This window comes from Mauremys mutica, chromosome 9 (assembly GCF_020497125.1).
Source record: "Mauremys mutica isolate MM-2020 ecotype Southern chromosome 9, ASM2049712v1, whole genome shotgun sequence".
Classification (NCBI taxonomy): domain Eukaryota; kingdom Metazoa; phylum Chordata; order Testudines; family Geoemydidae; genus Mauremys; species Mauremys mutica.
In genome coordinates, this window is record NC_059080.1 from 52,725,652 (window position 1) to 52,748,172 (window position 22,521).

Sequence of the window (22,521 nt, forward strand, 5' to 3'; positions counted from 1 at the left end):
CCGGGAGCAACAGCTCCACACCCTCGACGTCCGTCGGGCGCTGGCGTTCTACATCGACCGGACAAGGTCCTTTCGGCGTTCCACCCAGCTCTTCATCGCAATCGCTGATCGCATGAAAGGCGAGCCGGTCTCTACCAGCGCATTTTCCTCCTGGGTGACTCAATGCATCAGGTCATGCTATGAGCTGGCTCACGTGACACCATGCCGACTCACCGCTCATTCTACGAGAGCGCACGCATCGTCCGCCGCCTTCCTGAGCCATGTCCCCATCCAGGACATCTGCAGAGCGGCTACCTGGTCTTCGGTCCACACCTTCGCCTCCCATTACGCGTTGGTACAGCAGTCTAGAGACGACGCAGCCTTCGGCTCTGCGGTATTGCACTCCGCCACGTCTCACTCCGCCCCCAACCGCCTAAGGTAAGGCTTGGGAATCACCTAACTGGAATGCATTGGAGCAATCACTCGAAGAAGAAAAGACGGTTACTCACCTGTAGTAACTGGTGTTCTTCGAGATGTGTTGCTCCAATCCATTCCAGACCCGCCCTCCTTCCCCACTGTCGGAGTAGCCGGCAAGAAGGAACTGAGGAGCGGACGGGCCGGCTGGGGTATATATTTAGCGCCATAGCGGCGCCACTCCAGGGGGCGCCAGCCGGCCCGCCGGAGTTGCTAGGGAAAAAAGTTCCGGAGAAGCCGTGCACGCGCGGCGCGCACACCTAACTGGAATGGATTGGAGCAACACATCTCGAAGAACACCAGTTACTACAGGTGAGTAACCGTCTTATTTATATTCATCTATTCCAAACTGTCTCAGCCGCAGCTCTTCTGTCTTTATTAATGGCTCCAGCTTCACTTCCATCTTTTTCCAGTTGAAGACCAATTTTTTTTTAAATTGCAGTACTTCAGCCATTTTTGAATCATTAATTCATCCTCCTCCTCGTTTGTTAATGAGCCTACTCTCTCCCTAGTACTTCTTTCCTCCTGAATATCTTTATAAAAGCCCTTCTTTTTGTCCTTCATCACCCTGTGGCTGATATTGACTTGTTTTGGTCATCTGTAGCCAAAAGATTTCCCTGCAAGCCTGAGCGGTCTCTGAATCTTCTTCTTGGATTGTCTCTTCTTCTCCAACCCTATGAGAGGTTCTCTTCTGGCCTCAGAGTAAGATGCTCCTGATAATCGTGCTGTGATAAGGTTCTGACTCAGTTATCCTAGTATGTTGGGAACTCTGCTTTCAACTAACAGAATGAAGTCTTTTTGTTTGGGGTGGGATGGGATAACCTGACCCTTTCACTCATTCACTTTTTCTAATGCCCAGTGTCAGCTGTGTGACAAGGCCTTCATGAACTACTCCTACCTCCAAGCCCACATTCAGCGCAGACACACTGAGGCCAGCGAAGCTGGTGAGTATGGGGCTGAGCTTTTCTCCTTCGGCTTCTTTTTGGAAGGGTTTTAGGCCTCCTAGCTGCAGGGGATGACAAGCCTTGGAGAGGAGCAACATGGGCATGCAGCACACTTTATTGTTTTTAAGACTGGCTTTCTCTGATATACTTTTGTTCTAAGTATATCATACTTTCCTTTAAGGAAGCTTCTGGGTCACTAATTTCCACTATCATTGCCCTGATTGGAGCAGCACTGCAGGGTCTGAGTCTAAGTCCAAGCCACTAAGGTGATCACAGTGTATTGCCACCCAGCTCAGTGGTTTGAGCATTACCCTGCTAAACCCAGGGTTGTGAGTTCAATCCTTTAGAGGGCGATTTGGGGATTGGTCCCACTTTAAGCAGGGGGTTGGACTAGATGATCTCCTGAGGTCCCTTCCAACCCCAATAATCTATGATCTGTAAAATAGAGATGATGTTACTGATCTCCTTTGTAAAGCACTTTGCTATCTATAGATCTACTTAGTCACTTATCAAGACCAGAATTCCAGTGCTTCAACTTGGCAGAGAAGAGAAGTCAGAACTGGAGCCACACAGACACTATATTCACCTGTTCCACTATCCACAAACAAGTTGCCTGAAGGAAAGAAATCACAACATTGAGTATAAAAAATTCAAGCTGAGCTCAATTCAAGGACGGCTCTCCAGCTGCTGTGATATACATTCTGTCCAGCAGAGGGTAGTGGTGTTATACATATATCTTACATATGTGTCTGATCCTTTTATTTTCCCAAGTATCTTATTTTAAAATTGCAGCAGCTGTTCAAAAAAACTTTCAGTGAAAAGCAAAAAATGGCTTGGCATTTTTAATTTTGTTACATATTTGAACATGTGCCACATTTTGCAAATGTTTTTCAATGAAAATTGAGCCCCTTTTCTGGGGCAAATTACTCTTGGACTGATCCTGAAGCTTTAAAGTCAACGAGAGTTTTGCCACTGGCTTTAATGAAAGCAGGATCAGATCCTAAAGACCCCAGATAAGTCACAGCAGAAGCCTCTGGCAATTCAGGCTATCGCTCACGGTTCCACGGTTTGAATGGCCTTCACAGAGAGACAGAAGAAGAAGCAGGTGGAGCAAATGGAGGATGAGATTCAAGAACTAAGAATGAAGCTGAAAGAGACCCACACCCAGCTAGAAATTGAGAGAGAGTCGGAGACTCAGCGCAGGGTTCAGGTATGAAAAAAAAGTGTATTTCCAAGGATTTGGGGGGAAAACGGGGGAGGGAGGGAGGAAGGAGGGACATTTATTTTACTTAGGGTGACCAGACAGCAAGTGTGAAAAATCGGGACAGGAGATGGGGGGTAATAGGAGCCTATATAAGAAAAAGGCCCAAATATTGGGACCGTCCGTATAAAATTGGGACATCTGGTCACCCTAATTTTACTTTGGCCTGAAACAAAATGAAAAACTCAGTGAACATTTTCCAACATCAAGGAAAAGTCTAATTTCTTTTGAATTTTTTCACAGAAAATCTGCAATAAAAGGCAAAACTGCTTGACAGTAACACAATTTTTGATATGTCCTAAAAGTAACATTCTTTTTAAAACAAACAAACTTTCATATAAATGTAGGCCTAATCTACACTAGAAAAGGTTTTCTGGTGTCATGATGATACAGGTATATACAGTCAGTGCTATATCAGCAAACCCTCCTACTGGAGACGCAGCTATTATTGCCAATGAGTGTTTTTGCTGGTATCGCTTATATTAGTCCCCCGGACTGGATAAGCCATACTGACAAATGGCCTTTGTGCCAGTATAACTACAGCTACACTAGGCCTTCTGCCACTATCAAAATGTCATTAAGTCATAGCCCTGACTGACATTATTATACCAGCAAACGTTTCCATCGTAGACCTGACTTTAGCCCAAGACTGTCTCCACATGTTTTTTGCAGTGGTGTAACTAAGGATATGTCTGCACTGCAATCACAGGGTGTGGCTGCAGCTGGTTGTAGACATATCTGAGCTAGTTCTCATCTAGCTAGCTAGGGTCCCAGAGCAGTGATGCTGTGGCTGCCTGGGCTGTACTAGCCAACTTGGAATTCTCGGTATTTCACACTGTTCTTATAAACAAACTAGGGAAAGCAACCTAAATGGAGTGGTTGGAAAACCATTCCCAAAGAGTAGTTATCAGTCATTCAAAGTCAATCTGGAAGGGCATAACGAGTGGGGTCCTGCAGGGATCAGTTCTGGTCCTGTTCTGTTCAATATCTTCATCAATGATTTGGATAATGGCACAGAGATTACACTTGTAAAGTTTGTGGATGATACCAAGCTGGGAGGGGTCACAAGTGCTTTGGAGCATAGGATTAAAATTCAGTATAATCAGGGCGAACTGGAGAAATGGTCTGAAGTAAACAAGATTAAATTCAATAAGGACAAATGCAAAGTACTCCACTTAGGACCGAACAATCAGTTGCACATATACAAAAGAAAATGACTGCCTAGGAAGGAGTACTGCAGAAAGGGATCTGGGGGTCATAGTGGATCACAAGTTAAATATGAGTCAACAGTATAATATTGTTGCAAAAAACCACAAATATCATTCTGGGATGTATTAGCAGGAGTGTTGTAAGCAAGATATGAGAAGTAATTCTTCCACTCTACTTCATGCTGATTAGGCCTCAACTGGAATATAGTGTCCAATTCTGGATGCCACATTTCAGGAAAGATGTGGACAAATAGGAAGAAGTCCAGAGAACAGCAATAAAAATGATTAAAGGTATAGAAAACATGACCTGTGAGGAAAGATTGAAAAAATTGGGTTTGTTTAGTCTGGAGAACACTGATAGGGGACATGATAACAGTTTTCAAGTACATAAAAGGTTGTTACAAAGAGGAGGGAGAAAAATTGTTCTTAAATACTGAGGACAGGACACGAAGCAATGGGGTTAAATTGCAGCAAGGGTGGTTTAGGCTGGACATGAGGAAAAACTTCCTAACTGGTGGTTAAGAACTGGAATAAATTGCTTAGGGAGGTTGTGGAATCTTTGTCATTTGAGATTTTTAAGAGCGCGTTAGACAAACACCTGTTAGGGATGTTCTAGATAATACTTAGTCCTGCCCTGTGTGCAGGGCAGTGGTTTAGATGACCTCTCGAGGTCCTTTCCAGTCCTTCACTTCTTTGATTCTATAATAACATACTCTTGTCAATTGGGGGTGTGATTTTATACTGAAATGGTTAGACTGGTAGAAGTGCTAGTGTGACTGCAGTTATAGTGGTATAACTATGCCTGATACCAGGATACCTTATAGGAATAAGCACTTCTATACCAATATAATCGCATTCACACTTGAATGGGAGGTACCACTTTAGGTATACCAGTATTGTCAAATCAGTACAAAATTTGGATGCAGATACGACATAAGCTCAGACAAGCTGACTGATCCATGAAGTGAGATTGTCAGAGCTTATTTCACTGAGAGCTGGGGTTGGGGGGAGTGGTGGGGGGGGTCTGAATCATTTGACAGGCTCTGTTTTCCTCTCAGCTCCAGCTTGGAGTTTATGTTTCCTTGGCAGGAAGCAGAGAAAGTTCGCCAGAGGGAAGAGGAGGGAAGAAGGGAATTTGAGAGATGGAAAGAGGAGGAGAGAACAAGGTTTCAGGAGGAAATGGACGGCCTGCGGCAGTTGTTCCTGACAGAATTCAAGGACATTGCCAGCAAGAACTCTGCCTTGGAAAGGGTGAGTGAAATGTGAGGGTTAACGTTGTTCTGTTGAAACAGATGCTCAGCTTTCCCCCTGGCATGTATGTTGGCTTCAATAAGTCCCATTGCTTTTTCTCTCTAATGCCGTCAGATCAGAGCAAAATATCAAAGGTTGGCAAGGATGTTTTTCATCCACAGGCTGATAAGTGTAGCTCCCCTTTATACCAATGAGTAAGGTGAAGGAGTGTCACACAAGGAAATGTCAGTGAAACTAGGAAGCAAAAAAATTGGCTTAAAATAGTGCTGAGAACCCAAACGAGTGACAGCAGGAAATGAGACTGCAAGGGGTGCTGAACATGCTCAGTGGAGTCAGTGGGATCTCAGAGCTCGGTGACCTGTGTATTCCAGCCCTGCAGTAGCCCTGGCATTTTAATTTGCCCCACTGATCCCCAGTTTGGCAATACAGATGAGTCTCTCTCGGAATGGGGACAAATATTGACCTGTTCAAGGAAACTCCCTACCATGCCCTGCCATGTCATGTACAACATCAAGTCGGGATTGCTTGTGTCTAGTTCAGTTGCATTGTTATTTTTATGGTAAGTCTCACCGAAAGGAAAACAATATTCTAAGGTCAAGCACTCCCATCTGACAGGCAATGCAGCAGTTTGATAAGTGAGTCGCAGGTGTCAGGGCTCGAGTCACTTCCCCATCAGATACCATTGCTAGCTGGTATCTGACACAGGTAGAAATATTTCCTTCCATCTTCTCCAGAAACTGCAGGAGCTGCAGGCCAAAAACCTGGTGGCGTCCAATCTGGGGGTCCTGCGGGATGATGACTCTGATGACAAGCGGCAGTGGGCACTGACTCAGAAAGAGCTCCAGGGCATGAGGGAGAAGACTGAATTACAGGTGAGGAAGTGCCTCCAGCTGCAGCAGCCCATTTGGTTCTGATCAGTTCCCCATTAGCCAGCTCTGGGGAACCTCCCCTATGACTGTGCAATATGGCGCAGGGAAAGGGAAAGCCAGTAACGCCCCTTGCATAGAATTTCATGGCACACTAGGGCTCACATTCAGGAAAGCACTGGGCACATGCTTAATTTTTAGCATATTCTTAATCTCAAGTGCTTTCCTGAATCTTGGCCTGCGTGTGTTTTCCAATCTGCATAGCTCTGCAGAAGGTTTATAAGCCCTCATGCTCCAGTGCATAACTGACCTCTAATTCATGGGGGAGAGAAACTTTCCATGGTGGCAGCTTAAGCCATAACCACCCCTTGCAGGGGTTCCTGCACCATCCACTGAAACAACTTGATGACAGGCTATTGGAGTAGATAGAGCCGTGGTCTGATCCGATCTGGCAATTCCTGTGTGCCGATGAGGTGAAATTTTAAGACGTAGCTCTTGCTCTCTACCCACGCAGAGGTGAAAGTAAGCCAGTACGCCGTGCCGGACTGACTGGCTTCTCCGGTGGTGATTTAAAGGGCCCAGGGCTCCAGCCTCTGCGGGGAGCCCCGGGCCCTTTAAATTGCTGCCGGAGCCCTGGGGCAGCGCAGCAGGACTAGGATGGTGATTTAAAGGGCCCGGGGCTCCGGCCGCTGTGGGGAGCCCTGGGCCCTTTAAAGTACTGCCCGAGCCCCGCTGCTGGAGCTCCGCAGCGGCTGGAGCCCCAGGCCCTTTTGAGAACTGCCTGAGCCCTGCTGCCATTACCCACGGTGATTTAAAGGGCCCGGAGCTCTGCGGCAGCCAGAGACCCAGCCCTTTAATTCACCCCTGAGCCCCGGGGCTCCCAGCCGCCTCTGCAGCTGGTAGCTCCAGGGTGATTTAAAGTCCTGAGGCTCTCAGCCACAGCCAGAGCCTCAGGGCCTTTAAATCTTGAAAGGCCCCGCCTCTTCAGGTTGAGGCCACACCTCTTCTGGTTGAGGCCACGCCCCCACTCAAGACTCCAGCATACCGGTAAATCCTTTAAGTTACTTTCACCCCTGTACCCACGGTACATGCACAGTGGAATGGTCCATTCTTCCTGCAGATATTATTCCATTGGACAAAGGGTCCATCTGTTCAAAGTGAGGATTTGGAATATCTGACCAAGCAAGCTCACTGATTAATTGGCCCCATTGCTCTCGTCTCTGCTCGATGTTTGTGTGTTGTGGCAAGGTTAAGTTTGATGGAAGACAATCTGAGCAGACAGTCCCTAGAGGCAAAAGACAGAGGCATGCATTGTATGGTTGACCATGCTTTTAATCTTAGACAGTCATGGGCCAGCTGAAATATAGAACCTCCAGTCTCCTGTCCCCTCTGCTAAGTTATGGGGCTGTTCATCATCCTTCCAGTTAGTGAAGCTGTAAATAAAGCTGGCTGCCAGTGGCTCCCAGTAGCTATTACAATATATTTGACTACAACTGTTTGACTACACGCATGGCTCATTCTTTAAAACATTCAAGAGACCAAATAACCAAATTTATTGTCTAAAGACAAAGGAGTAGAATACGAAACTGAGAAATACATGCCATTCTTCCAAGGAGCAAATTCTCGCAGCGGATTCATGTTACACAGAAGGTGTGCTTCCCCAATGGCCCTTTAAACTCGCCGTCTCTTATAGCATGGCTGTTCACATGTTACAAAGCACTATTCACATCACTTAAAGTTTAACTAGCCAGCATTGTCTTTGCTGCCTCATTGTACTTTTCCATCTGTCATTTGACTATTACATTCCAGACATTAAGGGGCATGAAGATATTCCCTATTACAATGCATTCATACATCTTACATTATTGCCTTGTACCTTTGTTTCATAATACTCGTCCAGCTAACATTTGACAGTTTTTAAATTTCCTTAAGCCAAGTACTGAACTATATTTGTCCCAGGGCATCATGGGATATCTGGCTTACCATAAGTGAGCAAGAATAAGCATAGTAAAATTTAACAATCTATACCCTGCACATAGTACTATTAATGTGGTGTATGGGTGAGTGTGTAAAAATAACCTATATGCATTGGCTAAAAAATAATGGGGGAATACAAGAACACAAGAATACTGGTGACAGCCCCTCTTACTCAGCCATGGTCTCTATGCCAGAGTGTGGTTGGAGGAAGAGCTCTATACCAGGTTTAAGGCTGCCCTGAAACAGTTGTATGAGGTCCAAAGGTCAAGCCAGAGAAAGCTAGGTAGCTTGGAGAATGGAAACATTGGGAAGTGCTCCGTATGAGCCTTAACCTCTGAAACTTTGGATAACAGTAATGGTGAATAATGGCACACTCATGGCAAACTGAAGTATTTTTGATTTGTCAGAAAACAGAATGGAAAAAGAAGCTGAAGGAGCTTCAGAAGGAGCACCAGATGGAAAAGGAAGAGGTAAGTACCACACGGAAGCTAAAAGCAATGACTCAGAGTTCTCCCATGGGTAGCACGTCAGTCATGAGCTCCTGAGGCACACAGTAAGATCCTGTTTGCGCTACCCAGACTCACATCTCACAGACGCATTTGCAGAAGGTTTTTTCTGCCTCAATTTAACACATCAGCAATATTAGACCACATCAGCTGCACAGAGCTCCCTCAGCAGAATTCGGCCCACCCACTAGAAACAAAGAAGACAGCCCTGCAATGTAGTGCAAAGGCTCAATAGTAACTTTTTTTTTTTGCCATGGGATGTTGTGAAGGCCAAAAGTATAAGTGGGCTCAACAAAGAATTAGATGAGTTCATGGAGTGGATAGGTCCATCAATGGCTGTTAGCCAAAGCAGATTGTATGCTCCATATGTCCCTAAAATCTCCAGTTCCCAGAAGCTGGGATTGGGTGACGGAATGGATCACTCACAATTGCCCTATTCTGTTCACTCCTTCTGAATCATCAGGCCCTGGCCAGTCAGAGGACACGATACTGGTCTAGATAGACCATTGGTCAGAACCAGTATGGCCGTTCTTATGTTCTTTTTCAATAGTAGCTTTCTTACAAAATAGCTCAAGGGGTTTTACAATGATGGGTTTCAGTAGGGTTGCCAACAGCCCCTTATTACAAGCAGCTTCCCTTATTTTTTCATCTCTGTGCCACAAGATTGGGAATTACTGAGTGCTGCAGAAAGCTGCAAGAAATAACCCTGGTGCAGGTAGGTGAGTACTTAATAAATAAAATAATAATAATAATATCAGGAGATGGATGGCGGGCAGGGGTACTTAGAAAACCATCCCTTATTTTTGAAATACAATGTTGGCACCCCTACAATAGAAAAGAAACACTTTACAGAGCTGGTCTTGGACTGATTAGGGTAAACAAAAATGTAACTTGAAATATAAGGGCCCAATGTGACTCCAGTTAAAGTCAATGGGAAGATTCCCACGGTACCGTCAGTTGTCGCAGTGGCTTTGTGATGCAGCCGTGTGTGCTTCCAGAAGTGGAAAGTGACCATCTGCCAACATTACACAGAGGACACTGAGCACCATCAGACAGCAGCAGCTGTGGATCACTTGCTACTAGAGCTTGTTGGAAGATAGAATTTCCACCTGGTGGGAAATTCTGACACTTCTGAAATGTCTTGTGAAATGAAAATTTTTGACCATTGAAATGTTTCATTTCAAAAATATTGAAACATGATAAAATATTAACTAATACAGATTCAACTTTAATATAATTGAAACAAAATCGATCAAAATGATACATATTAATTTCAATGATATATTTATCACTATAGATACATATAATATGTTAATTTTAATGTAATATAGACAAATTGAATCAAAATTGTAAAGTCAAATCTATAGTGTAGTTAATATTTTATATCATTATGTTTCAATAATATAGTGAAATATTTTACCTTATGGAAATATCAAATGAAACAAAAAAGTCAAATGATTAGTTATGACATTTTCCCATCAGAAACTTAGTCAAAATGACACTTTCCCTTGAAATGTTTTGATTTTGATGAAGCTGTATTTTCTGTATCTTCTCTCTACTTGGTCTTGATTTGAACCTATGATCAAGCAGGAAAAGAGAGCAGCAGAAGTTTATAAATATGCCACTGGATCTCAGTGCAAAATAAAATCTCAAGGCAAAGTGAAAATCCAGGAGCTGCCCCACTTAACAGTGGCCAGGAGAGCAATCTGAGCTACTGGGCAAAATGGTATTTTCACCGTATTTTATATTCGTCAACGCCAGGTCTCATAATTACCTTCCTTGTCTCTCTCAGTTGAAGAGTGAAAATGAGAGACTCCGGGCCTCCCTGTCTCAGGACCAACGGATAGCTGCCGACCGCTTCCAACAGCAAATGGGCTCGCTCAATGCTCGGCTCAAAGAGCAGACCAAGGTTATCAGGTCGCAGGAGAAAACAGTAAGCTTGCCATGTTCTTGTGGGCCTGTGCACACAGCATAGCTCTCTGTCCCACTCCAAAGGCTAATCCATACCTAGTTTATGAGTCTGCCATAGCCTTTGAGCTACAGAAGATGGCATCTTCAGCTCAGGCAGTAACGGTTATTTGCTTTAGAGTGCATCTGAAGTGTGATTTTTAAGCCACTCACTTCGCCTCAGTAAGGACCATTTACCTGAGGTATTTCAGCTTCCTACACAACTGCTGAAGTACTAGAGCTATCCAAAAATGAGTGAAGGATTTTCATATACAATGGGGAAAACATTGGGTTTTTTTACTCAGTCTCAAAAATGACTAGTTTTGAAGAGGGGGAAAAAGGGCAAACAGTTATAAGGAGGCAAGAAGGGTCCTTCAAGGCCCCCAACTGTAACTGCTGCTGGTGCTTGAGCTAAAATATAGTGATGATACAATTAAAGATGTAGGCCCTGATTCAGCAAAGCACTTAAGCACGTCCTTAACTTTAAGCACATGCTTAAATGTTTTACTAACTCAGGATAGATTTAAGCAGGAGCCTGTGCTAAAATGGTTTGTCAAATCAGGGTCTCAGGCTTGGGCTACACTTCAGTTTACGTCGTCCTAGCTATGCTGCTCAGGGGTGTGAAAAATTCACATCCCTGAGCTCTATAGTTAAGGCAACCTAACCCCTGGTATAGACATGCCTCAATTGATGGAAGAATTCTTTTACTGATCTAGCTACCGCTGCTTGGGGAGATGGATTAACTACATGGATGGAAAAACCCCTTCCATAGATGTAGGAAGCATCTGCAGTATGGTGCTACATTGGCATTGTAGTGCCTGTAGTGTAGAAATGGCCTAAGTCCCACAAAAGCACAACACAACACATACATATGGGAATGAGCAGGCATGAGCCAATTACAGAATAATAATGGGACAATATTTTGTATTGCGGCTTGGAAATTATTTTATTCTTTTCCAGATCTTTGACTGAGACAGTGTTACATATAATTGTATGTAATAAATAAAACTTTTCCTTTTGTCTGCTGGCAAAGTGTCCATCTAGGAACCATCTGGTCTATAATTCCAGCAAAAATGTCTCCCTTCCATGTATGATGAACTCAGCTTAGGGTTTGGCCTTTCATCAAATTATTTTGTGCATCCTTTGACGATGTGCCCAATGGTGCAAACTCCAGTTACAGATAAAAAAGTTACTAGACTTTGCAGACAAAAGAAGCTGGTCTTTGAATGGTGGATAATGATAGATAATTTCTTTGCAGATCAAGATACTGTCTGCAAGCAAAGCTGAAGGTAATGTTGTGTCTTTTGGGTTAATGAGAGTGAGAACTGATAAGATTTCCATAGCTGTGACCGCACCACCCAGCTGCATGTACAACTTCATCTCTCTCTTGACAGCCTTTACAGCATACTTTCTGGTTCAGGCAAGCAAGCAAGGAAAATATCTCAGCAGTGTAAAAAAGACACTTGAGTGACACAAGTTACAGCAACTAAGCACTGTCCACACTGGCGCTATGTCAGTGGGAGATGCTCTTCCACCAACATAGCTTCTACCTCTCACAGAGGTGGAGTAATTATGCTGATGGGAGTGTGCCTTCCCATCGGCATACAGCATCTTTACCAGTCGCGCTACAGCAATGCAGTTATGCCAATGTAGCGCGATAGTGTAGACCTGCCCCTAGGGTTTTAGATATAAATCAAGATCTGGCAAGAAAAGTAAGTGCTCCACCCAAATGATTCTTTGTTCCAGTAAACCAGTTGCACAATAATAAGGAATTTTTCCATCTCAGATTTTTTCATTGAGAGCAAAGTTTCCCACAATGCCAGTGCCAGGGCAAAGCAAGGACTTCCCTTCAGATGCTGTGGCTGCTGAGCTGCAGAGAGCCCTGGTCAGAAACCAATCTTGGAAGCAAAGAGATTTTAGATATTCCTGCCATCACTGTAACAGTCTCCTCCCCACTAGGCACTCTCTTGTGGCCTGGCTTGGTATTGCAGCTCTCACACTGGGCCAGCACCCCCTGCCAACCGTCATTCCAACACTGTGGCAGCTTGTTGGGTAAATTGGCAGTTGAGTTGGTTCAAGATTTTAAGGCCACCCCTTCCCGAGTCACAGCTGTCCCAACCAAAATGTCCATAACAGAAACAAAAAAATCCTTCCACCTTCTCTGGGGCTTCTTCTTGGCTCAATCTGCTGCTCCCTTGCTGGGCTCAGCTACCCGTGTAAAGGGTTTATGCCAGTGAGGGAACCCAGCCCCACCCTCAACTCTGGGTTCCATCGACTCTGGGTTGGATCTGTATTGCAGTTGTCCCAGGACCCCTTCCTATCTTGAAGGTCTCCCAATCTGTTCTGCATTTAGTCAGGGTCTCACCTGATTCCTCTCGGATGGGACCCATCCTGTAATCAGGGATGACTTAGGCCCGGGCTCTGCACCCATCTGTTACAAGCACAAAGTTACAGTACCAGACTCAAACAAACGGGGCAGACCTTCTCACCTCCTCACATCCTACAAGGTCCTAAGAGTCTGTGTGGAGAACTAGTTGAGTTACTAGCTTTGAAGACCCCACCGTTTTCATAGTGTTCATCAGAGGAGTGGGTCTTCCTTTTCTGGGGAGAAGGTCCCTCCCAGCAGATATGTAACTAATCGTACATAGGACTCTGAGTCATCAAGGATTTCTCTTCTCTGCAGTGACCCAGGAAACCCCCAAGGTACCAGATCTAGAGGAGTCTTCTGAAGAAGGTATCTATCATATAAATGAAAGTCCTTCTCTCCTGGTGTCACACAGGTGTTGGACTTTAGACATTGATCAGGATGTGCAAAAAGGAGGAATTTCGGGACAAAACAGGCCTTGGGTGAGGTACTCTGTCCCAGATGTTTTCTCCCCAAGGCTGAGCACAGCACGGTCACTTGATTGCAACAGCATCACAGCAAGCAATCTTCTGCATGCTCCTTGGGGTTAGATGTTTTCAACAAGGATGCCCTTCTTGCACTCAGGCCCACACTGTCTCCCTGTAAGAAAGAACCTGACTGTACCTCGACTCTCAACATCGTACAACCCAACAGCACCCAGAGGGTAATGCCACCCTGATGTCAGCATTCTACTTCTCCCTCAGAAGAGTAGTGCTGTCTGCAGGAGCAATCTCTGAGCTCAGAGGAGAGTTTAAGTGGAAGGGAAAGCCAAGAATCACTTACCGACCCAGCCTTATGGAGCCATGTACTGTGAGCTGGTCAAAAATGGGAAGAAGTTTTTGACAAAAATGAAAGAAAATAATCACCCCACATTTTCATTTAATTTTTCCCCCAAAAAATTTCAATTTTTCAGCAGAAAAAATAACTACCTAACAAAAAATCAGCTGAAAACCAAAGTATTTCAATTTGGAAATACTGCTATGGTGCCTCATGGAAGTTGTAGTTTGGGTGCCTCATGCTCCCGTTCTTCTCTATAACTCAGGCTCCTGAATTGGACTATATCTGCCAGGTTGCACCATGGAATCGTCTCTTGGAGAGAGGAGGTGGAACATCAGGGAATCCCAAGAGGAGACCATGGTGCATCATGGGAGATATATTCTGAGGAGTTTTCGGCAAAAACATTTCAGTTTGGGGGCATTTGGTTTTTGACAAAAAAAATCAAATAATTTCAGAGAAAGTAGAAACTTCATGAAAAATTTTGTTTAGATGAAAATCCAATTTTCCATCAAAATCAGTTTAGATGGAAAATTTGCAACCAGCCTGAGAAACGTAGTATGAATGTGTGGCAACACAATAACTGAACAATTGAGCACCTGATTCTCCCAGTGAAACCTGGGATGGGTCCCAACTTACTCATTAAATTAGTATAATCTGCCTTCCAACAGCAGAGTCAGGGATGTGGCCTGGGGTCGTCAGATATTGAGAAAGTTATGGCGGGGACAGATTAAGGCAAAGACGCAATAGACACGTGCCTAGGGCCCAGCTCCCAGGATCCTTTCGTGATGTTAGAATCTCAGCTTTTGTTTATATATGTCTTGCCCTTGTGATTGTGAAGAAAAACTTGAAAACATGCCACAGCTGGGGAAGAGGATGCTACCAATCCACCTTCTGCTACAGAGGAGAGTCCCCAGGAGGGACCAGGCCTCTGGTCCCAGAGTCTCTGGCTCTGACTTTGATATTGAGAGTTTGGTCCATCCAAACCCAGCCTTGTGATTTTGGGTTTTGCAGCAGACTTGGAGGACACCCTCGACATGAAGCAGAGGCTCCTGGAAGCCCTGCGGAGGAATCCCAACCTGCTGAAGCAGTTCCGCCCCATTCTGGAGGAGACATTGGAGGAGAAGCTGGAGAGTATGGGTGTGAAGAGGGTGAGTATGAGGAGAGGGAAAACCAAACAAGGGTGGGGAGAGACGTCTCTCTATTTGCAGTGCAACCCCTTCCCTCCTTGTCCCTTTCATGCCTTCCAGTGTTTCAAATGTTAATTAGCTAGCCGGGGTATAGTTAATATTTGGGAGAGATCATTGCATGGATATAAAGAGCACCTCAAATTTCATTTAAGTTACTGTGCTAAGTAGAGACCCTAACTGAGATCAGCATCCCATTGCAACAGGTGCTGTGTAGAGAGTCCCTGCCCAGTGCTTGTCATCCAGTTTCTGTGTCCTTCCTTCATGCTCCAGAGAGGGAGGGTGCACCCTTCCCAGGGAGACCTGGCAGAGCCAAAAGCAACTGAGACCTGCATTGAAGTGGGGCATGGCAGAGATGGGACCACCCCCAGTCTGCCTCAGGTCCTCCAAGGCTTGCATGCAGTCAGCATGTGAGTGACCCTGCAGGTGACAGAGCCAGTTCTCTGAGCTTGTTCCTACCCCTTCAGAGACGTGTGGGATTGCACTGGGAGGACTAACCGCACCATTGCAGCTGCTAAAGCAATGCTCGCTGTCTACACTGGCACTTCATAGGTGTAGAGCAACATGGTGGTGGATGGCATAGTGGGTATGACTACACTGCAGATGAAGGTGGCATGGGTAACACTGGTAGTGGGGACTAGCCCAGCAGGGACTCTGGGTATGTATTTACATTGTTAGCCTACTCCAGGATCCATGCCACCATGTCCTCACTGCTATTGCTACCCGTGCTAGCTAGATTAAAGCTAGCACAGGTATATCTATCCCTGCTACAATCACCCCTTCATCTGCAGTGCAGATGTACCCAATGGTTAGCCTTACTCAGAGCAGGTATAGTCCAGGCGTGTGTGCCCCTGTGTGCTACCAGTGACACTCTTGTGCGTGTGTGGTGTGTTCCGGAGAGGTGGGGGTTGAATGTCACCAGTCTCTAGTGTAGACAGGGCTAAGTGAGGAAAATCACTTGTCCACACCGGTCAGGGCCGGCTCCAGACCCCAGCACGCCAAGCGCGCGCTTGGGGCGGCATGCCGCGGGGGGCGCTCTGCCTGTCGCCGGGAGGGCGGCAGGCGGCTCCGGTGGACCTCCCGCAGGCGTGTCTGCGGAGGGTCCGCTGGTCCCGCGGCTCCGGTGGACCTCCCGCAGGCGTGTCTGCGGAGGGTCCGCTGGTCCCGCGGCTCCAGTGGACCTCCCGCAGGCGTGAAATTCCTAGAGCCGCCCCTGACACCGGTGGTAGGTACCCTGTTGCAGCGCACCTCAATGGAGCATACACCCCTCTGGGCTGGTACTCTTATTACATGTATTGTCAATCCCCCAGTACAAAGGATGGATGGAGTCTGATACTGGGTCACTTGATGGGATAGGAGTCTCTCCATCTTATGCTGATGACCATTCTGGGCATAAGGCCAGATCCAAAGCCAGGTGAATCTGATGGAAAGTTAGGTGAGATCCATAGTTTGCAGAAGGCCAGGTTCTCTTTCAGAGGTGATGGAGACCTTAGGGGAGAAGGCTTGTTTCACCATCTGAGGCAGTGTCAGAATTATGTCGGGGTGGTTATCATGTTACCCACAATTTTCTCTGCTTTAGGCTGCGAAGGGGATTCCAGTTCAGACCTATAAAAATCTGAGCTCCCTCATAAGGACTCAGCAGCAGCAGAAGGCCAAGAAATTTCCAACTCTCCTCAGCTTGAGGGACAAGCTAGTACGAGAGGTCACCTGGAAAGTCAAGCAGCACCAGAAGGATGATGGCGTTTTGCCACAGCAACTTTCAGTAGTCTCAGGTAAAGAGCTGTGATGCTGTCTTTGGAAACCTGTGCTGCAGACAAGAGTTCAATCTCAACGTAGTACTATTGTCACGAGACATTTCCGTGACCCATTGTGCATCCCCAAGGAAAACTGGGCAAGATAGATATTGTGTTCAGTGTCAAATAACCATTTGCAGTTGCTGTGTGCACTGCTTGCCTTGAATGAGCTTGCAAAAAATTGATATATATAAAAATAAAACACACACTTCTCAGCTCTGGGGAGTTGAGGGGAAGAGCTCAAAGGGAAAAGAGCTGCAAGAAAAGCCTGGTCCGCAAACTCTCTTCCTTCTGCCTGTTGCTAGAACATGCAGAGAGCCAATTTATCACCACTGAATGGAAGTTACAGGGAGCCACAATGCACAGTATCATCACACATTAGTGGAATGCCACACAGGAAATATCAGAAGGACAGTGCAGGTGGGGTGAGGAAAGGAAGGTGGTTCTAACCCACCTTTCTGCTTCTCTATTTTTGGACCAGCTAGAGACCAAAACATCCTTCAGCACAGTTTAGAGCAGCCTAAAAACAGCTCTCTGTTGCACCAGCTGAGTTACTGTATTGGCCAAGGATCAGACAGAGTCACATATGTCAACCTCTCATCCCAGTGTGAAGTGGATGTATGGGGCGGGGGGAGGGGAAGGAAATCACCTAACACTGGCTACATTGGCTGTGTGACATTTTAAGAATGTGAGATGGTAAAGCATGGGAGTTCTCATCAGCCACTCAATTTGTACATCTTTTTCTTTTCTTAAGCCAATCCAGTTTGGCAGCATCAATTTACAAGCACTAATCCTGTCTGCTGGGCAAATACCTGCCTGGGTCAAGCAGTTTGTAGGTGTTAAAGAACGTCTATATTGGGTCAGACCAAAGGTCCATCTAGCCTTTGCTCTCAGCGTGCCTTGTACCTTTCCAGCTAAAAGCCAGAAGAGCCCCCTGTCGCCTTGCCGGGTCGCATCTGCCCAGCCTAGAGTGCTGCAAGCTGAGCTACAGCCCTATGCGAAGGAGACGCCCAAACCAACTCCTCGGAGCAAAGCCAGCTATTCCCACAGCCCAGAAAAGGTTCCCAGAGTAATGCCACAAAGCAAAGCCAGCAGCCCACGACGTGCTGCCATCCAGCAGCCGAGGTGAGGCCCATCCACACCTTGCATCCTCACCACAGACATTGCACTCATGCCTTTCACTAGCATGCTTACTAGGGCGAGCAGCCTCGTACCGAGCTTGGACATCCTTATTGTATTATGATGTGTACTGCAGTAGCCCCAGGGCCCCACTGTGCTAGGTGCAGTGCAAACACATATCATTTGTTGTGGCAGGAAGCTTTGCGTGGGGTGCACCTGAAATGTCTGACCGGCAGGTCCTACTGAGGGCATGTCTACCCTAAGGATGGAGGTGTAATTTCAAGCTCAGGTAGATACACCAGCACTAACTCTGATTCATAAAACCATGGGGTGAGAAGGGACCGCAAGGGTCATCTAATCTAACCCCCTGGTAAGATGCAGGATTTGTTATGTCTAAACCATCCAAGACTATATAGCTTCCTTTTGAAAACCTCCAGAGAAGGAGCTTCCATTCCACATGTTGTAACATGACAATTTCCCAGAAACGAAATTCAAAAAATGTTCTGGAGGTCCATAGAAACATTGATAAAATCTAAGCATTGGTTCCAATTTGACCTTTACCTTTTTCAAGTTTTATAGAACATAAAATAAAACCCAATTAATTTTGTTTCCAACTGAAAAGTCTAAACATTCCATTCCAAGAATATCAAACCAGGACATTTTGACATCATCCAAATGCGTTGTGTTGGGTTTTTTCCCCTCTACAGGAAATGTCAACACTTTTTCAGAACATTTCTATTTTGACAAAAAAGTGACATTTTTCATCAAAAATGTTTTGATGAAAAATTTCCAAGTAGCTCTAGTAATAAAAGAGACTAGAAGGACAAGAATGGAGAGTCCATGCTGCTTAGGCAGAATGAAGAGATCAACTGGGAGGGGATAAGAGATGACAGAGGAGAGGTATGGAGTAACTGAGTTGTGTGGGGTTTTAAAAGTGAGAACAAGAAGGTCACATTTGCCCCTGGGAGGAAAAGGAAGCCAGCTGAGGGTTTTGAAGATGGGCTGGAATAGGGCCGCCCAGAGGATTCCGGGGGCCCGGGGTCTTCGGCGGCGGGGGGCCCCTTCCGTTCCGGGACCCGCCGCCAAAGTGCCCCGAAGACCCGCGGCGGGAGCCCCCCGCCGCCGAATTACCGCCGAAGCGGGACCCGCCTCTGAAGCGCAGCCCGGTCTTCGGCGGTAATTCGGCGGGGGGGGGGGGTCCCCGCCGCGGGTCTTCGGGGCAGTTCGGCGGCGGGTCCCGGAACGGAAGGGGCCCCCCGCCGCCGAAGACCGGGCTGCGCTGCGGCGGCGGCGGTGGGTCCCGCCCCGGCCCCAGCCTCCGCCTCCTCCTCAGCCTCTTATCCGAGCGCGTCTCTGGTGGTGCCTGAGCTCCGTCCCGCTCAGAGCCGCGTGGTGAGGGGGTGGGGCTGTGAGCTCCACGCCGAGCGGAGGCAGCTGCCCCGCCCCCTCCCCACGCGGCTCGAATCGGGGCGCGGCTCAGGGGTCCTGCCGGAGACTCGGCGCTTGATGCGCTGAGGCTCCAGGAGAGGGGCGGAGGCGGGAGCCTCCGCTCTTCTCTTGGGGGCCCCTGCGGAGCCCGGGGCCCGGGGCAAATTGCCCCCTTTGCCCCCCCCTCTGGGCGGCCCTGGGCTGGAAGTAAACCAAGAATTGGTCAAAATACTTGAGTATTTGTTGCAGCATTTTGGACTGAAGAGGATGGATTGGCAGTTGGAAGTTCCTGCTCCCCCTGATGGTAGGGAACAAGCTAGGTACTGAAGCTGTTATAGCCTGGCCCTGAAAGTGGTGTGGTGCTGAGGCCAAGGTTGAGGTGCATGGAGCAGCTGCTGCAGGTACCAGTGGGATTGGGGTGAAGGAGAGAAGAGGAAAACAGGCCCAATATTTGTTCCAGTACTCTACTTTGCTGTTCAGAGTTTCAGTACTGGTTGTACATATGCTCTTGCCCCACCAGGGGACTTGAACACACAACCTTCTAGCCAAAGCACTGCCACTCTGTATTTAATGACAACAGTCTTGGTCTCCTCATCACAGATTGTCTTAGATATTTCTGACCCAGCTGCTCAGAGCCCTCCACGTCCTCCATGTCCGACCTTTCCTTCTTCCATCATTTTACTTTCAGCACCCCACCTTTCAGTTCCGAGGAGGACTCTGGGGGGGACCATGCCAGCCTCACTCCTGTGAAATTCGAACATCCCATCACCCTGCAGCAAACGCAAACGCCTTTGAGGCTGACCCAGAATGATGAAACCTCATCAGACTGGTCTGACATTGATTCCTCAGAGGGAAAAGCCAGCCCAGCCATAGGAACCGCTCCAACAGGTGAATCATAAATAATAATGTTAATCTATCAGAATATAGTTAATGTGCTAAAATCAGAAATCTCCATCATAGTTCATGCCCTGATACTGAAGGAAAGAGGAAACTTGCATGCACATCTGTTTCTACATTTGACAGCTTAAGCCAACAAAAGGGGTAATTGTATGTTAGTGTCTATTTGGCCCCTGTTCACAGCCTGGGGGAAACTGATTGTGAAGACAATGGGGTGGTCATTCTTCAGCAATAGAATCCTAAGTGCACTAGTGCCAAGGCCCCAGAAAAGGACATTTCTCACCCTGCCTTTCCTAACACAAGACCCAGAGGTGCCAAGCTAAGGGTGTCAGGAGCAAGACTTTGTCCTGATGCATCCACACTCTTGGAAGTCAGTTACAGTGGCACGCTGCTGGTTCTGCTAAGGGGTGTTCACAGATAGGTAGCCTTCACTCTGCTCCGGGGTACGTACTCCTCCCCATGGGAAACAGAACCAGGTTCTATTTTCCTGCAGAGCCATTACTAAGTCACTTTGGCCCCAATCCGCATGAGCAGTCCCACTGAAGTCCAGGGGACTATTCACTGCATAAAGATACACATGTACACAAGTACCTTCCTGGATTAGGGCCTTTGTGAGGGGATTAACACTGATGTGCTTTCAAAATGCAGTCACTCCCCTCTTAACCCCCAGAGAGTGGGGTGCATGGTTCCTTCTCTATCCCTTTAGAATAGGCCTTGCCATTAATCCAGGGGATTTCTCAATATCTTCTCTAGGTGTAAGAAATAATGTTGTTCAAAGGGACCTCTCAGCTTGGCATTTTTAAATGGACTAAAATGCTAGTTTCTGCTAGCTCACCCTTGAAAGTGGGTGTGCTGTCTTTTTAAACAATGCTTTTGGGGAACAAATATCAGGGGTTTTCTGCTGCCCTACTGAGATTTATTGGCGGGGGGGCAAGCAAGATAGAAACTGACTATACAGGGAAACAATGAAACAAACTATATACAAAGGGCTGTCAAATGCACAGCAGAGAGAATCACTTATTTCAACTAGCTCCCTTCTACTATAGAAGCCTTAGGTGCTGTAGTAGATACCACAGTTTCCTGGCTGAATCCCCAGTGGGGAATAAATCCAAGGCTTTTAGCTCCAATGCGCCAGCTTCTCCTGCTTGAGCTAAATGATGTCCATTGCCTGGGAGCAGCAGCAGGCATCTTTCATCTGTGGAGCAGCCACTGCAGAGACAGACATTTGGCAAGTGTGTTACATTGGGTACCACATTTTTAGCCCCACAGGTTGAAGTTGTCCCTTTAAGCGACACTCCTGATGCACATTATTGGCAAAGGACTTGTGTAGCACCAAAGGTGTTTTAGCTGGCACTACACAAAGGACTTGTGTACACCAAAGGTTTCTCAGGCTAGTGTGAATGCTCCCCAAGCATTTGTTGAAGGCTATAAACCTTGTACACAGGTGAACCACAGGGAGAGATATAGTGTTGATCTCACCGACCATTCTCACAGTAAAAACTTTAGAGCCTTGTCTCCCCTAGGGCTTTCCAGCAGGATAATTAATGCGTTTTGGTTATCCCACAGTAAAACCAATGGGTTTTGGCAGTGAAAACTATTGCCTTTGTGGTTCACTCTGTGCCCAGCTCCATGGTCAACTAGAGGTGTTTTTATCCTGGAATAGGTATTTGGGGCATTTTAAGACTATTTCTTATACACATGCTAACTATGTTGGGTTAACTGGCAATCAGTTAACTGGAGGTCACTAGACAGGCCCTAAACCATTGGAGCAGTTTACAAAGGTTTGTGGTGGATTCTCTGTCACTAGGGTGACCAGACAGCAAGTGTGAAAAATCGGGGCAGGGGGTGGGGGGTAATAGGTACCTATAGAAGAAAAAGGCCCAAATATCGGGACTATCCCTGTAAAATAGGGACATCTGGTCACCCTATCTGTCACTGACAATTTTTAAATCCGGACGGGCTGTGTTTCTAAAAGCTCTGCTCTAGGAATTACTTTGGGGAAGTTCTCTGGCCTGTGCTACACAGAAGATAAGACTGGATGGTGCCAATGGTTCCTTCTGGCCTTGGCATCTATGGAAATGTCCCAGTGGCTCCACCCACCACGATGTCAGTACTTTGCACTGACATCTCCAATAACTGGGTAATCTCAGAGATTGGCCATGAGCCACAAAGCCTTTCATGTGTAGGCAGCAGTTCAGAGCTGAACCAGGCCAGGCGTGGACAAAAGTCATTCTTCCCTGGCTGCTAGTCAGCCCTGTCTATGAAATGAGTGAGTGGCTTCTATCCACTGCCTAGCTGCCAGCCATCTGCATCACAAAAATTGTCACCACAACGAGAGTCCACATTAGCTCTTTTTGGAAGGCCTGACTAGACATGGACTAGCAGCTCCAGTGCTTAGCAGGAGCCTTAGCAACTCAGGATTGAGGCACACTGCTGTGGTAGCCTGCAGCTGATTGTTATTTACCCTATGGATGAATTGAGGCTGGAAGTTAGGACTGTTTCTAAC

General features: G+C 46.7%; 1 protein-coding gene across 1 annotated transcript in view; it reads left to right on the forward strand.

Annotated features, from left to right (window-relative positions):
* Positions 1 to 22,521, forward strand: part of DZIP1L (DAZ interacting zinc finger protein 1 like) — a 40,216-nt gene that overhangs the window by 13,915 nt on the left and 3,780 nt on the right. The window contains exons 3-14 of the mRNA XM_045030779.1: positions 1,313 to 1,397; positions 2,483 to 2,607; positions 4,956 to 5,117; positions 5,852 to 5,989; positions 8,368 to 8,430; positions 10,259 to 10,399; positions 11,672 to 11,702; positions 13,097 to 13,147; positions 14,606 to 14,742; positions 16,358 to 16,550; positions 17,486 to 17,696; positions 19,807 to 20,006. Coding sequence (XP_044886714.1) covers positions 1,313 to 1,397; positions 2,483 to 2,607; positions 4,956 to 5,117; positions 5,852 to 5,989; positions 8,368 to 8,430; positions 10,259 to 10,399; positions 11,672 to 11,702; positions 13,097 to 13,147; positions 14,606 to 14,742; positions 16,358 to 16,550; positions 17,486 to 17,696; positions 19,807 to 20,006 — 1,537 coding nt within the window. The remainder of the gene's footprint in view (positions 1 to 1,312; positions 1,398 to 2,482; positions 2,608 to 4,955; positions 5,118 to 5,851; positions 5,990 to 8,367; positions 8,431 to 10,258; positions 10,400 to 11,671; positions 11,703 to 13,096; positions 13,148 to 14,605; positions 14,743 to 16,357; positions 16,551 to 17,485; positions 17,697 to 19,806; positions 20,007 to 22,521) is intronic.